This window comes from Amyelois transitella, chromosome 28 (genome assembly GCF_032362555.1).
Source record: "Amyelois transitella isolate CPQ chromosome 28, ilAmyTran1.1, whole genome shotgun sequence".
NCBI classification, from domain to species: domain Eukaryota; kingdom Metazoa; phylum Arthropoda; class Insecta; order Lepidoptera; family Pyralidae; genus Amyelois; species Amyelois transitella.
In genome coordinates, this window is record NC_083531.1 from 2,083,553 (window position 1) to 2,097,564 (window position 14,012).

The following is a 14,012-nucleotide window of genomic DNA, read 5'->3' on the forward strand; positions in this document are numbered from 1 at the left end:
TATCAGTATCGGTCAAGCTTTCTATTGCTATGTAAGGTTGGGTTTCACAAAATGTAGATTGGGTATCAATGGGGTAGTTATTCGCCTGAAATAAATAAGCAAAACTTAACGTTATGATTAAGGTGAAAGAGTTTTGATTCCATTTAAAGTCAAAGGTCCGACAAAGAGTACCCATGCAAGAATCATTAATAAATGGAAAGATGGAATCTCTGCCCTCCAGAAAAAAGGAGCGAATATGTACTAAGTTTAATCAACAATAATAAAGTTTAATCAAAAAGAAAATCACTCACCTGATCTTGGCGTTCTTCGTAAACATTTTGTGCTAAGCTTACATCAAAATTATCTACCCTCTCATTCCTCATTTGTAAACAACCTACTTCAACATTATATTCTTTCAATACTGTTTCACTGGTATTAAGATCGTCAACTATAACATCTTGAAAGTCATTTTCATTGATATTTTCAAAATCATCACTGCAAATCATTTCATCATCATCATCGTCCTTATTATCATTGTCGTATTTGTTTCTCAAATCGACGATGTGTCTGTCCAATGATTTCGTTTCTGGTTTAGTGTGTATGACTGCTACTGCTACGGCTAATCTGTATTTTTGGACTAAATGACGAACTGAAATTGATGAAATGACATCATACGTTAAATCCGAGCTTGGTAGTGTAATTTTTTTTGTATTGGTGCCGAGAACCACTCGGCACCAATATAAAAAATAATAAGATCACTCCCATCTCTTTCCCATGGATGTCGCAAAAGGTGACTAAGGGATAGGCTTATAAACTTGGGATTTTTCCTTAAGGCAATGGGCTAGCAACTAAGTACTTATTAGGTATTTGGATCTCAAAGCTATCATTAATCCAACAACTAAACTTAGCCTTTCATCATGTACCTACGTCTTTTAAGACTGCTGGCTCTGTCTACCCCACAAGGGAAATAGGTAGTAGAAAAAATATTGATATAATATTTCGGTAGGTGGAAGCGTAAACGATTTCTCAAGTTCCCGTCCTAACAAATCAATAAAATTTTGATTCGGGGACCACGGGTAAACGACCGATGTGAACTTGAACGAAATATGGTTTTGTTTACGCTTATCTACTTAACTGTTTTTATTATTGAGCTCGAGGCGTCCAAAATGACGGAATAAAAATATTCCAAAGAAATTTAATATTTTAGCATTTTTTAAAAAACTCCATGTCGAAATTTGTTTGAAAATATGGACTGAATAACGTCTTCCCGCGGCCTCGTTTAATTTATTTATGCTTTAACTCCATCTAATCCAATAAAACATTATATCTGAACAAGATCCTAAGAATAGTAAACATATATTTCTATGGCTCATTCAAAAGGTAATTGATAATTACATACCGTAGTTGTCAGAACTCATTTTTAAATCTGTTTCTATTCATAAAAAGTAACAACATAATGTAGAGAATTTTTTTTTATTATTTTTTAAATAAAAGTTTACAAACTGTAGAATCTGCACAAACTTCGCGCCATGATATTCATAATTCATATTCTTTTGAAATTATTAAAAAAAAATATGGCTGACACAGGAATGTATCATCATAGAGCCTTATTTTTTTTTAGAAGGCGGTTTAATATCTTTTTTTTTTGTTTTATCCTAAAATTCGATTTATTTTTAATTTTCACCACTTAAATTTGCGGCTAACGGAATCCTTGAATGCACTGTGCGTCAAGTGAGATTTTCTTATTATTTTTATTTTCCAAAAAATAAAGTGACTCAGTCATTATTATCAGTGGGTTGTCAGAGTACTGCAACATAACAAAAATTTTAATTAAAATCAAGATGTTGGATATCAAACAATCTGCTTTCGATATAAATGGCTCTATACACGATATTATTTTGTCTAAGCATATTTATGATAGCGTTAGTTATAGCAGTTATAAAAAAAATGTTTTTTCGTTGGAAGGAAGAGCATAAGATTGAAAGAATGGTGATGACTTATGTGGATAGACCGGGTGTGTATTTTTCTTTATAAATTTAGTATTAGGTCAATCGACACTGCACACCCTTGCGTAAAGCGACTAACGCAGTGCGGCATCGTGGCATGCCACAAGACGTGCGTAGTATGACGAACATTGAAGCAAAGATCGAAAAAGGCAAAGTTAAGAAATAAATTTATTACCTACATACATAATAATTATGTACGCGAGATACATACCAACTTATAATTAATCAGAAAAGTACTAATAATAAATATACCTAATTAAATAATTTAAACTAATATTAATTATTTTATAATAATAAAAAAAATAGTAGATAAGCTTTTTGGTAGCAAATTAACAATTGCATAACACATTGTTTTTAACCAAGCTTAAGCGTGCTTGTTTATGAACATCATTGTCAGTACTGTTATGTTCTTTGGTCAGTACTTACCTTAAATCGTACGGTCCCTGCATTGTAAGTTTTGTAAAGCGTTGCTTCAACCTGCGAGTGTCAGAAGGATTGCCATAGGTACATATTGTGCGTTAATTCATTCATTCATATAGTCACGTCTATATCCCTTGCGGGGTAGAGAGAGCCAAAAGTCTTGAAGAGATGGTATGTATACTGTATGGTAATCTCTGAGCTAATTGAACTTATTGGTTGAATACATACATTCTTTAACACTTGTAACTTATTTTCACGAGGCAGTATTTGTCCAAGGTATGTCTGTTGTGTCAAAATATAGAACCAAGAAAGAGTTGTTCAAAATTAATAGTGTCTAAATTCAGAATTTAAGGCGATAAATCTATTTATAAGAAAAAGCGAGTCCAATCCGAAGAAAAAATGTTACCTATTATTGTTCCAGCTGTTAGCGTTATAATAAACACAGACAAGACGATATTTCGACGGCGTGTGTACGCAGGCAATAATGATATTTACGACATTATCACTAAGAGCGATATTAGTCTAACGAAGGACCACGAATTGCAATCCAGTACGCACAATATTACGGAATAGGTTTGTTTTTATTAAAATTAATATTCTTATTTTCGCATGTTTGTTTTCTTTGCCGTAAACCCTTAAGATCAAGTCAAATAATGTTTTATGGAGGTAAGTTAACTTATTTAATGAACGAATTAGATCTATTTGGTCTGACTACTCTGTCTGAAACTAGTGTGCCAATCCGATATTCTTATTTAAACTCATAATTACACTACTCGATATTCAAACTCGTCGACAGACTCGCCAAGTCTTGCTGTCGGAATTCGGAGTCGTAACTCAGTCAAAAATATTTTTCATAGAGGTAAGTTAACTTATTTAATGAACGAATTAGATCTATGTATTTGCCTTGACTACTCTGTACGATTTTGACTAAAACTGTCTGAATATCAAATGGTCTAATAGGCCCTTTAGTGCTTGCAAACTTAACCTAGATAAATGAAACAACGAATAAGAAATAAACCTTTATTTGAATTCCAAAAAAAAAAATATTATTAACATCTCATCATGTCGTCATTTCCAATATAATTTCTGAATTATCCAATAATAATAAGAATATATAAAGTCAAAATATATTTCAAAATTGTATCCTTAATATCATATTTTCTTTATTTTCAATTGCAAAAAACATGTCATATACATATATAAAATAGGTGACAGATCATATTAGGTAGTTAGTGGACAGGCATTGGGCGGGCAAGATGTCTTTTGTTTGATATTTTCGATGGATTGATTCAGAAATTTTTTTAAGAGCTATGGCAGATTTTTAGGTCAAGGTTTTAAAAGCGTCTATATATGTCGGCTATACCAAAAATCATAAAATATTTTTCAATAAATTATCAAAATATCAATACCATTTCACAACTAGCTAGATAAAAGAGTGATAATTAAAAATAGCTATTATGATACCTATTTGATTTTCTATAGAACTCGCCATTTGTTGTTGTCACAGTGTTGACAGCCTTAAAAATGTTTTTTGTGTGTATTACAATACATCAATATTATTTTTCTTGATTGAATGATTTAACAGATTTTCAATATAAACAAGTCTATTGTTTTTGCTTTTTATAAATTCATATTAGATAGCTTTGCAATGAAATGCAGCCATAATAAAGCCTCCTTGACCGTTGATGGACAGGAAGCTAGCTAAAAGCCTGCCAATCAGAGCTGTCAACAAAAAAAATGACATTTCTTTTCATTCTTTCCGATTTGAGTTTTCATTTCACACATCTCACTCGCTTGCGCCCGCGTTTCGTTGTGTTCTGTGTATTTTCGTAGCTTTCCCCGTCTTCTGTTTTTTTTTGACCCGGACTGCCCAAGGACTCTGATTTTGCTTTTTTGAATACGACTTGGATTGTTATTTTGGACCTCAAACCAATTTTCTATAATAAATACCTATATGGTAATCAAACATTTTACAAACTGTGGCATGCTAATATTATATACTTACCTAAATATCATTTGTAGTCACTGATACGAATGGTACCTAACCATAAGTGCTGTAGCTTAACATGCGTAATTGTGAATAATATGCCTTACTCAGTTTCCGTAGTAAAGTATTTGATACAACATAAACTAATATTAAGGTTGATGGTGACATAACCTACAAAACTTCAAAACAGTATATTTCAAAAACCTGAAGTCATACGGCTATATAGTTTTTTTCACCAAGATCCAGAAAATAAGCTCTATTAGGCAAGATATATTTCATTCGTAGACGCTAACTTTAGACATGACCTAAAATGATGTATGGGAAGCTGCCATAGCTCTTTGCAGTTAGAGTCTAAGTGGCGCCACATTTGTTAAAAATATTAAATATTTACTCTGTGTCATATTTTTTAATGTCAAATGTCTTGTTAATGTCAATGAAATGTCAAGAATTCTTAAAACAATTCCGTTCTTTTTATCCTTTTTTATGTCGTTGTATTTATTATAGTAAATAAGTAGAAACATGAACAACGCCATCTATATGGTTTGCAATGAAATTGTTACAAGCATACTGTTCGGTGAAATATTTAGATTTTATTTTTAAATTTAGATGACGCTGCAGTCCAATGATCGATAAAGGCGAGAAAGTTTCAGCGATATACCCTCTTTTATCTCTCCATTTCTTACAAAGGCACTTGTTACTGATGTTTTTTACAAATAAAAAAGCGTAGTAAAAGTCGTTTAACAATTCAGACAAAGAAACCACCAACCAAGACCCCTTTAACTACTGTAACTTAACAGGGGCGAAAATTTGCTCGTGAACCCTAAATTTTGGCGGATTCAGAAAATAGTTAGGCCTTTTGCGAGGTTTTTCGTGTCTACGGTCGTCCTGATAGACGTGGTCCCATCTGTAATCTACTTCTTTTTCTGTATTCTTCTGCCTATACACAATTACATCGTCCGGTCGATCTTCCTCTCTGCCCTCGTCGCCTCCTCTCCTATCTTCTCCAATTTCCTCATCTTCTTGATCCCTTTCTTTAAACCTATTTCTATGTCTCTCTTCCCTACTTTCTTCATTACTCTCTTGCTGTCTACCCCGCACCTCGTCATTGTTGTGGTCACTCTCTGCATCGTTCTTATGTCTTTCTTCTCTTTCCAGTTCTTCTCGATGTTTCTGAACATGACTCTGCCTATCTTCATCCGATTCGCTTGGCCTTTTTCGTTTTCTATCCCTAGGTTTATTCTTTTCAGTTCTGTCTCTACTTGTTATTTTATCTCTTTCCCTCTCATGCCTGTAAGCATGTCTATCCCCATTCCCTTCATGTTCTTCTTTGTCCCTAGCGTCTGATTCATCCATTATTGGCTCAATTTTATTCCGATGCCTATCTCTGTTTCTTTCGTGTTCCTCTATTTCACCATTTCTACCTTCCTGCTTCTTATTCTTCTGTCTTTCATTTCTATGTGCTTCCTCGTCCTCAAAGTCTTCGTCTTCTGGTTCTCTGTCTTCTCTATCTCGTTCTAATCTATGTTTACTTCTCTCTTCATCTTCATCTTGATCAATATCGTCATCGTTATCTGGCTCGGGATTTTTATTATTATATTTACTTTTCCCTCTTTCTTCTTCGTGAGGCGCTTCATCTTCATCGATTTCAGGTTTAGGTCTTTTATTATATTTATTACTTTGACCTCTTTCTTCGTGAGCACCAGCCTCATCATCATCATCATTTGGTTCAGGATGTTTATTATATTTACTTTTACCGCTATCATGTTCCTGTGGTGTATTATCACCTTCATTTTCTTCTCGAGCGGGTTTTTCGTCGTATTTATATTTACTCCCTTTTTCTTTTAAATGAGGACTAATAACTACCTCATCGATAACCGGCTCGGGCTTTTTAGTAAAGCAGTTGACTCCGTAAACGCTGTTTATTTTGATTATGTCCATTTCCGATAGAAGTTGATCATGCTGACCCAACGAACGCATTATGGAGCCGTCGGGATCCTGCGAAACAAGACGTTTAAGAATTACTCTTGAGTTAACCGGGGCAGTAAATTATTTTGAGCAGTTCCAAACAGTGTACATCCTTGCTGAGCAGAACAGAGCAATTGTATATCATCCTGTATTTTATATAAGGCGAATTGTGCGAGCTTATACATCAATCAGACTACTGCAAATCCTGATGGATTTATAAGATAATAAGTATTGAAGAAAGTAGCCTCCTCCCAAGCCCGATTTTCCTAAAAATTAGGCAAGTTCATTTTCCTTCCTTTTTAAAATGGAGGGTAAGCCAAAAACAGTAACAGTTACACACGTTCAATATACATGTATAATCCTTCTAACTCTTTCTATCTTACTAGTTAACTTTAGAGTTAGAAAGAGAGGGCAGACAAAACGATGTGCCTTGTCAATGATCGTGAAAAACCTGCCAAATTTAAAAACGTACCTTCTCCTTATAAGTGGCGACTGTCGATATGCCAGTTCTGCCGATCTTCCTCCAGAACTGCCATGCTGGGTGTGTGGCGCTGTCGTAATCGTACGGCAGGGGCAGAGTCGCGTCTGACCGGATCTTCTCGAAGTGATGGAGTTTATCTGGAAATTGCAAGACGATGAAGGTACGAGACAAACGGATAATGAATGTTAGTCTTTTCTTTTCTCATAGTATAATCCCGTGTATTATAGTTTTTGATTTAAAATTCAGTCCACTTAAGGCGGCATGAATTAAGTGACGGTTTGTGCTCTCTACATACATACAAACATATAATCACGTCAATATCCTTTGCAGGGCGACAGAACAGTCTTGAAAAGACTGACGGGTTCATTCTGGACTTAGTCATCATAATTCTGCGTCAGTCTTCATTGCAAACCCCACCTCTAAGTGCACCGGCTATCAGTAAAATTTGCTGTAGCATTTAAAAACGCTGTAAAATGGCGCCAATCAAAAACTCACCAGCTCTAACATGTCTCAAGTGGACTCGGACATGCGCGTCCCTGTCGTGCCTCGCCAACTCGAAATAGAAGCCCAGCATTGCCATTACCATCATGGCGGCATGTTGTTTGTGCTGGCCGCCTTCGAACAACTCTAGGGCGCCAAAATGCTGAAAAATAAAACTACCGTCTTTAAAAATTGTTTATGTTGGACAAATGTTGTCGGGACGTGTCGACCCCATCGCCTGTGGGTGGTAGAACATTTCTGTGGATATACCACCACCAACGCAGTCAGTCAACCCGCTAACACGCACTTAACTAGCGGTGGGACATGGCCTCTATGGGTACACAGCTCCCAAAAAGACCCCAAGTTCCAAGGTTCCAGATGTGGAACTGTCGTCGACGGGCGCTGTTCGAGCACTGGAGCCTGATCTGGTGAAGTCCGCGGGGAAACCTTGGATGCAGATCGCCTCCAGAGCCAGGTGGAAGTCATTGGGGATGCCTATGTTCAGCAGGGACGTCCTACGGCTGAAATGATGGTGAGGAGACAACTGTCCTTAATTTGGTCCAACTTGTTGGAATTTTTTGTTCCGAATTCTATGTTAAAATGAGCTAGCAAGATCCAATGAGAACCGTAAAAATCTGAATATTAATTAACCATGTAATTTTAATGAATTTCAAAGAATTGCATAGAATTATTTTTTAAAAATGGAAAAATGGTAAATTTTTCTTTTTTAATGAATATTTACTGATTGTTGACTGACAATTTGGTGGGGTCTCATACACGAAGTAGGATTTAACAAGAATACAAATTGAAAATGCGTTAAGGCAAGATGATAATCACTTTTATTAATACCAATTTACATTATACACACAACAGCATATCCAACTATTCAGTCATAGTATTTAAGACGCGTGCTAAAAGGCCTTACTTATTGCTCAAATTTCAAAAGCATAATTTTCAGATCTGCTTTCGAAACGTGATAATTATTTCTATTATTTAGTATTAAATGATTTATCACATTTTTAAAATCTAATATGGCACAAAAATCGCTCAGGTCATCTCAGGCTTTCTGAGCTTGAAGAACTATCAATTTACCAATATTTCTAGTTCTTTATACCAAAGAATCTAATAGATTCTTTGGTATAAAGAACAAGACTATCTAGTACCTAGTCCTTTACATTTAAGCATAGGACAAAAACCTTCGAGCCCATGAAGAACAATTAGATATACTGTTGAGTTTGAATAAGCTTTTGATTATGAGGTAGTCTTAGAGGTAGTTACTTATAACAATTTAAACGAAACTTTCCGAGAAAACAAAAACGTTGTCCGCTAAATCGTTGTCATCAAAGCGAACTCCCAAATGAGCAATTGATTACAAATCTCAGAGCATGCTCATAAAATTATCTACTAATATCACACCTAAGACTAAATACGATTTTACGATTCAAATCATTAAAAACATAATATTCATTCTTATTGTCTAATACTTGAAAAGTAGCACAATTACCACTTGAAAAAGCAAAATCTCACAGAGAGAGGATATGCGCCGGACCGGGACTTTTACGTGTAAATTCTCTATACTAGCTTTTCGAAGATTCAGTTTAAATTTTGTTTATACAACAACACACTTTTCAGTAGAGTAGACGACTCGCCTCTAAATTCGTGTGTTCTTGTCTCGTACGCAAAAATACTTTGCAATTATTCCCACCTAGCGTTGCTCCTCAGTAGTGGACTAACGTTAGTTAGGCAACTGAGGCACTTAATGTGGCCTTTTTGAATGTAAACTATCGATAGTTCGCCAACACTGCGTTATTTTCCTGCTACTACTTAATCCCGATCAGACTTCCTACTACAAAAATAATACTATAGACCTCAATACGATTGCAATAATTTTGATAACTAATAGTATCCGCGGAACAAAATGCCTTGTAGCAATTGTTAATTGAGTGAGTGGTATCAAAATCAGTGCAATGTATGAAATATCAGATGTTTCTAATAAAAGCGTTAAATATATACTGATTTATAACAAAGATAATACATCAACAGTACATACATATGGTTAAAAAAATATATGAGATCTATATAACAACACAGCCAAACAAGAACTTACAGTACAAATGTTAAGCGGTCTAGGACTATGTAAGTTGAAACAGCTAGAAATATTTGCAATTAAGAGTTAGAATATGTCCCTGAGAAATAATGACTATTTGAAGCGTCGATAACACTTTACACTTATTTAAAAAATACATAATAATGAGATAAAATTTGTTAACAAACTACACAGTCAATTTCAAAAATTACCCGCTACTAACTACGTCGTCTAGATAACAAAAGCTAAATTTTAATTTAACGTGAGCATAGAAAGTGAATTAAATTTTATGTGATCCGCAAAATGCTTCGTTAAAATTTTCACTAATAAAATATCCACAATTTGCTTCGTCAAATTTGTCATAATCAACAAGCTACTGTCACAATTATCAAAATATAATTCTCAGAGACATATTTGGTTAGTCAAATGTTAAAATAACTTTAATGGGTGGGATGAGTTATATATGTATATTGGAAGCTGTAAATAAGGCACATGAGAAGTATTCTTCCTGTCACTTCAGAATCGCTGTATTTGTGTAAATGTCCAAAGAAGGTATCTCGGCGCGATATGGCACGGGTTATTGCTTATTCACTCTTCTATAGCACCAATTTCTATATGTATTTATTGTCTTAGTGGTACGGTTTTCATTCGAGTATCACAGTTGAGGTCTCCATAAGTATTAATATTGTATGCACCACAATGCTGCAAGGTGGATATGTGGTTCTTGATAATCACAGCACCTACAGTGTTACTGATGAATCACTGAATAAGAGTTGTTGCATAATGAAAAGCCAGATCAACAAACAACTTAAAACGAGGATATTAAAGGTCTTCGTCGTTTTTCTCGAACTGCTTCTCCAAAGTTGTGTTAGAGCTGTAGGCTGGACAGTAGAGAGATGAACTGATGAAAAACACAGACGCTTACACCACGGCTGAAGAATACCACCTGATGAGGGTTTTCGAATTGTAAATTAAAAATTTTCTTACATTATCTGGTAGATCATCGGCGATATGAATTTCACAGGAAAACTACATACGGCGAAGTTAAAAAGTTGCTCTTCTATGAACTGTTTATAACTAAAACAGTTGGTGAAGTCACTGAATAATAAATATAAGTTTTTCCCGATAGCACGTGCTGTAAAAACGGCTCACTTAGCGTCTTTAAAAATATGCGAGTAATGACAAATAAGCATTATAAAAAGTAAATTGGTTTAAAATTTATACAAACGAAATATTGTCCGCATTATTAAAATCGATGTTATTTAATTAATAATTAACTGTCTAAAAAAACTTTTATATGTCTTGAATGTGAAATGGACAATCTAGTGAACCATTTCAAATAGTGCTGAAAAGAGAGAAATGTAATACGAAATATATATAATTATTCTTACCATTAATAATACGGACGTTCTGAAAGACACTGAAGAAAAATCATTTGTACATATATTGCTCCATCAAATCTCCTGAAATGTCAATACATAAACTACTTAAAATTCCAAAAATAAAATGATGATTAAAAATGGGATAAATGATCAAAAATACTTACTCATTATAACCACAGTCACTTTTGCAACCTTACCATACTTATTTGTGCAGTTCGTCTACTGAAGTCGATTCCTGGTCAAGTGTAGCTTGGTAGGTCTCGCTCCTCTGCCTCTTAGCTTTGTGTCTCAAAATATGACCATAGAACTGCTTCAAAATGTCCGACCACCTCTTCATCAACTCCGTCATCTTTCTCTCATACTCCTCACGAAGACAATCAGTGTTTTTATCCAACCATTCCATAGCTTCTTCAATTTCAGTGTCCATCACAACTTTCTCTTCAACCGACATTTTGTCCCCTTTTTCAGCGATCGTGTTCTTAACTTGATAAACGTAGTTCTCCAGCTGATTCCTCGCTTCTAGACACATTCTTCGTTCTTTATCTTCTTCCTTGAAAAATTCAGCGTCTTCTAACATTTTCGCAATCTCATCCTTTGTAAGTCTGTGCTCATTTCTAATGATTATTTTCTCGCTGTTTCCCGTGCTACGATCTTTAGCCGATACAGTGAGAATACCGTTGACATCAATATCAAAAGTGACGTCAATTTTTGGTATACCTCTTGGTGCTGGTGGAATACCATTTAAGTCGAAAACCCCAAGTAGATTGTTGTCTTTGGTCAAAGATCTTTCACCCTCAAATACTTCAATAGTCATAGATACTTGGTTATCGTCCAAAGTTGTCAAATCTTTGGTCAGTCGGCACGGTATGAGCGTGTTTCGGTCAACAACTTTGCACATTAGACCTCGAGCTGCTTCGACGCCCAAAGATAAAGGAACGACATCGAGAAGCAATATATCCTGGATTTTCTCGTGAGTTTGTCCACTTAGTTTAGCTGCCTGTATCGCAGCTCCATAAGCCACAGCTTCATCAGGATTAATGGAGGCATTTAGCGGTTTGTTGAAAAATTCCTTTAACATGCTCCTAATCTTTGGTATTCTAGTACTTCCACCAACGAGAATGATTTCATTTATCTGATCTTTGGTCATTTTTGCGTCTTGCAAAGCCTGCTGTACTGGCACAAGCGTGTCTCTGAAGAGATCTGAACACAGCTCTTCGAATAAGGACCGAGATATTTTTCCATGGTAGTCAATGCCGTCGTATAGAGATTCCACATCAACTGTCGCTTCCGTAGCTGAAGTTAGGAATTTTTTCGTTCTTTCCGATGCGGACTTCAATCTCCTCAATGGCCGTGGGTAACCTATTATTTCGATATTGTATGTTTTCCGGAAATCTTCAGCGAAATACGCGACTAGTCTATTGTCAAAATCTTCTCCACCCAGTCGTGTATTTCCAGCAGTGGCTTTTACCTCAAAAACTGATCCTTCTGCGATGGTAAGTATTGAAACGTCCAAAGTACCGCCTCCTAAGTCAAAGATCAATACATTTTTCTCTCCTTTTAAGTTATTTTCTAAGCCATAAGCTAAAGCAGCCGCTGTAGGTTCGTTGATAATTCTCAATACTTTCAAACCTGCCAACGTTCCCGCTACTCTAGTAGACGAGCGCTGGGAATCATTGAAATACGCTGGAACAGTTATCACGGCACTGTCTACCTCACAACCTAGGTAAGCCTCAGCTGACTGCTTCATCTTCGAAAGAATCATTCCACTTATTTCTTCTGGTGCAAACTTTTTCTTCTCATCCTTATACTCCACAGTTATAACAGGCTTACCGTTTTCGTTGGCCACTTTGTACGGCCAGTGTCGAAGATCCATTTGGACGCCTAAATCGTCGTATCTCCTTCCAATAAGTCTTTTCGCGCCAAACACTGTATTGCACGGGTTAAACGGAGCTTGGTATTTTGCCGGTTCACCGATTAAACGTTCTGACGATGTAAAAGCTACATACGAAGGTGTCGTCTTATTTCCTTGTTCGTTCACTATCACTTCTACATTTCCATGTCGCCACACGGCCGCGCAAGAAAACGTCGTGCCTAAATCTATTCCGATCGCCACCATTTTTCACAACTTAATTCTAAATCCCGCCACAACGATCCGTCACGTATTGCCGGTGTAATGAAACTACCCTCGAACCTGATTCGACCGCAATATATACCCTCGGCCAATGACGACAAAGAAAATTCGAGAGCACCAAAATTCTCGACCAATCGGAACGCGATATTTGTAGAAAGTACTAGAGTTGGGTTGCCAGTGTTATAAAAAAATTGTTACACATGTTTTTGCTAATGTTTGTGTAGCTTCTTCGCTTATTGCATTTTTTATTAACTATTTTTATTTTTATTTATCTCATATGGATTCATCAAAAATGATAACAATGGCAATAATATAATATTGTAATAAGTAATCAACGCAATTATTTTCATATTTTTAATACGATAGTATTACATTTTTCTTATTTAAGCAACGATGATTAAGAAATTTTTTTAAATTATTTCTTCATGCCCATTAATATAAATATTTTAAAATATATTCATTGAATAAAATCTGCTTGGTATATACCACTCAATACATTTTTATAAATTCCAACTTCGTTTATTAACACAGTAAAACAGGTGTGATATCTTTGTAATACAGTTAATATTTATCATTGAATCTATTTTCATAGTTGGTACATATTAAAATAAGTTACACAACGTATAAAAGTTACACCAAGTGTAGAAAATTTTCACACTGGCCACCCAGTTCATTGCTCCGTTCGCTGACGTCAAATAAGCACATGTACTATCTCTATTTCTTTCACGCGCGCAGTCTTTGTACCCTTTGTATTCGTTCTATCTCTTTCACTGCCGACTCTCACATTATTTATGCGTAGTGTTAGGGCTCATTCATATAAATGTTTTCATTAAAGTTTGTCATTCATAGGGGAAATTAAAATAATATTCGCACATTTAATCGATTCAAAGTAGTAATATAAAGTAGAAAATTTTACAAATTATACTTCAAATTGTTCAAAGAGGCTGGTATACCCAAGAAGAACAAGAAATGTGCATAAATTAGTGTTAGATGTAATACTGTAAAGTAAAAGATTTAAAAATAATTGTTTACTTTATGTGCAATGCATATCTATATTTAACAAAATAGGGGGATTCAAGGAAAAAAATGTTGAAC

General features: G+C 35.2%; 2 protein-coding genes across 3 annotated transcripts; both read right to left on the reverse strand.

Moving 5' to 3' along the window:
- Positions 1-5,172: 5,172 nt before the first annotated feature.
- On the reverse strand, positions 5,173-7,504 carry LOC106138259 (uncharacterized protein DDB_G0283697). The gene is made up of 3 exons (XM_060952119.1): positions 7,334-7,504; positions 6,830-6,975; positions 5,173-6,387 (listed from the first exon to the last, which is right to left on the reverse strand). The coding sequence occupies exons 1-3, from the start codon at positions 7,425-7,427 to the stop codon at positions 5,173-5,175; spliced, it is 1,455 nt and encodes a 484-aa protein (XP_060808102.1). The 5' UTR covers positions 7,428-7,504.
- On the reverse strand, positions 7,405-12,942 carry LOC106138256 (heat shock protein 68-like). Of its 2 annotated transcripts, XM_060952518.1 has the most exons (3): positions 10,951-12,942; positions 10,796-10,867; positions 7,405-7,481 (listed from the first exon to the last, which is right to left on the reverse strand). In XM_060952518.1, exon 1 carries the CDS (start codon positions 12,900-12,902, stop codon positions 10,989-10,991), a length of 1,914 nt encoding a protein of 637 aa, XP_060808501.1. In that variant the 5' UTR covers positions 12,903-12,942; the 3' UTR covers positions 7,405-7,481; positions 10,796-10,867; positions 10,951-10,988. The 2 variants fall into 2 exon arrangements, with proteins under 2 accessions (XP_060808501.1, XP_013194820.2); XM_013339366.2 differs by having other exon boundaries at positions 10,796-12,942.
- Positions 12,943-14,012: the final 1,070 nt, after the last annotated feature.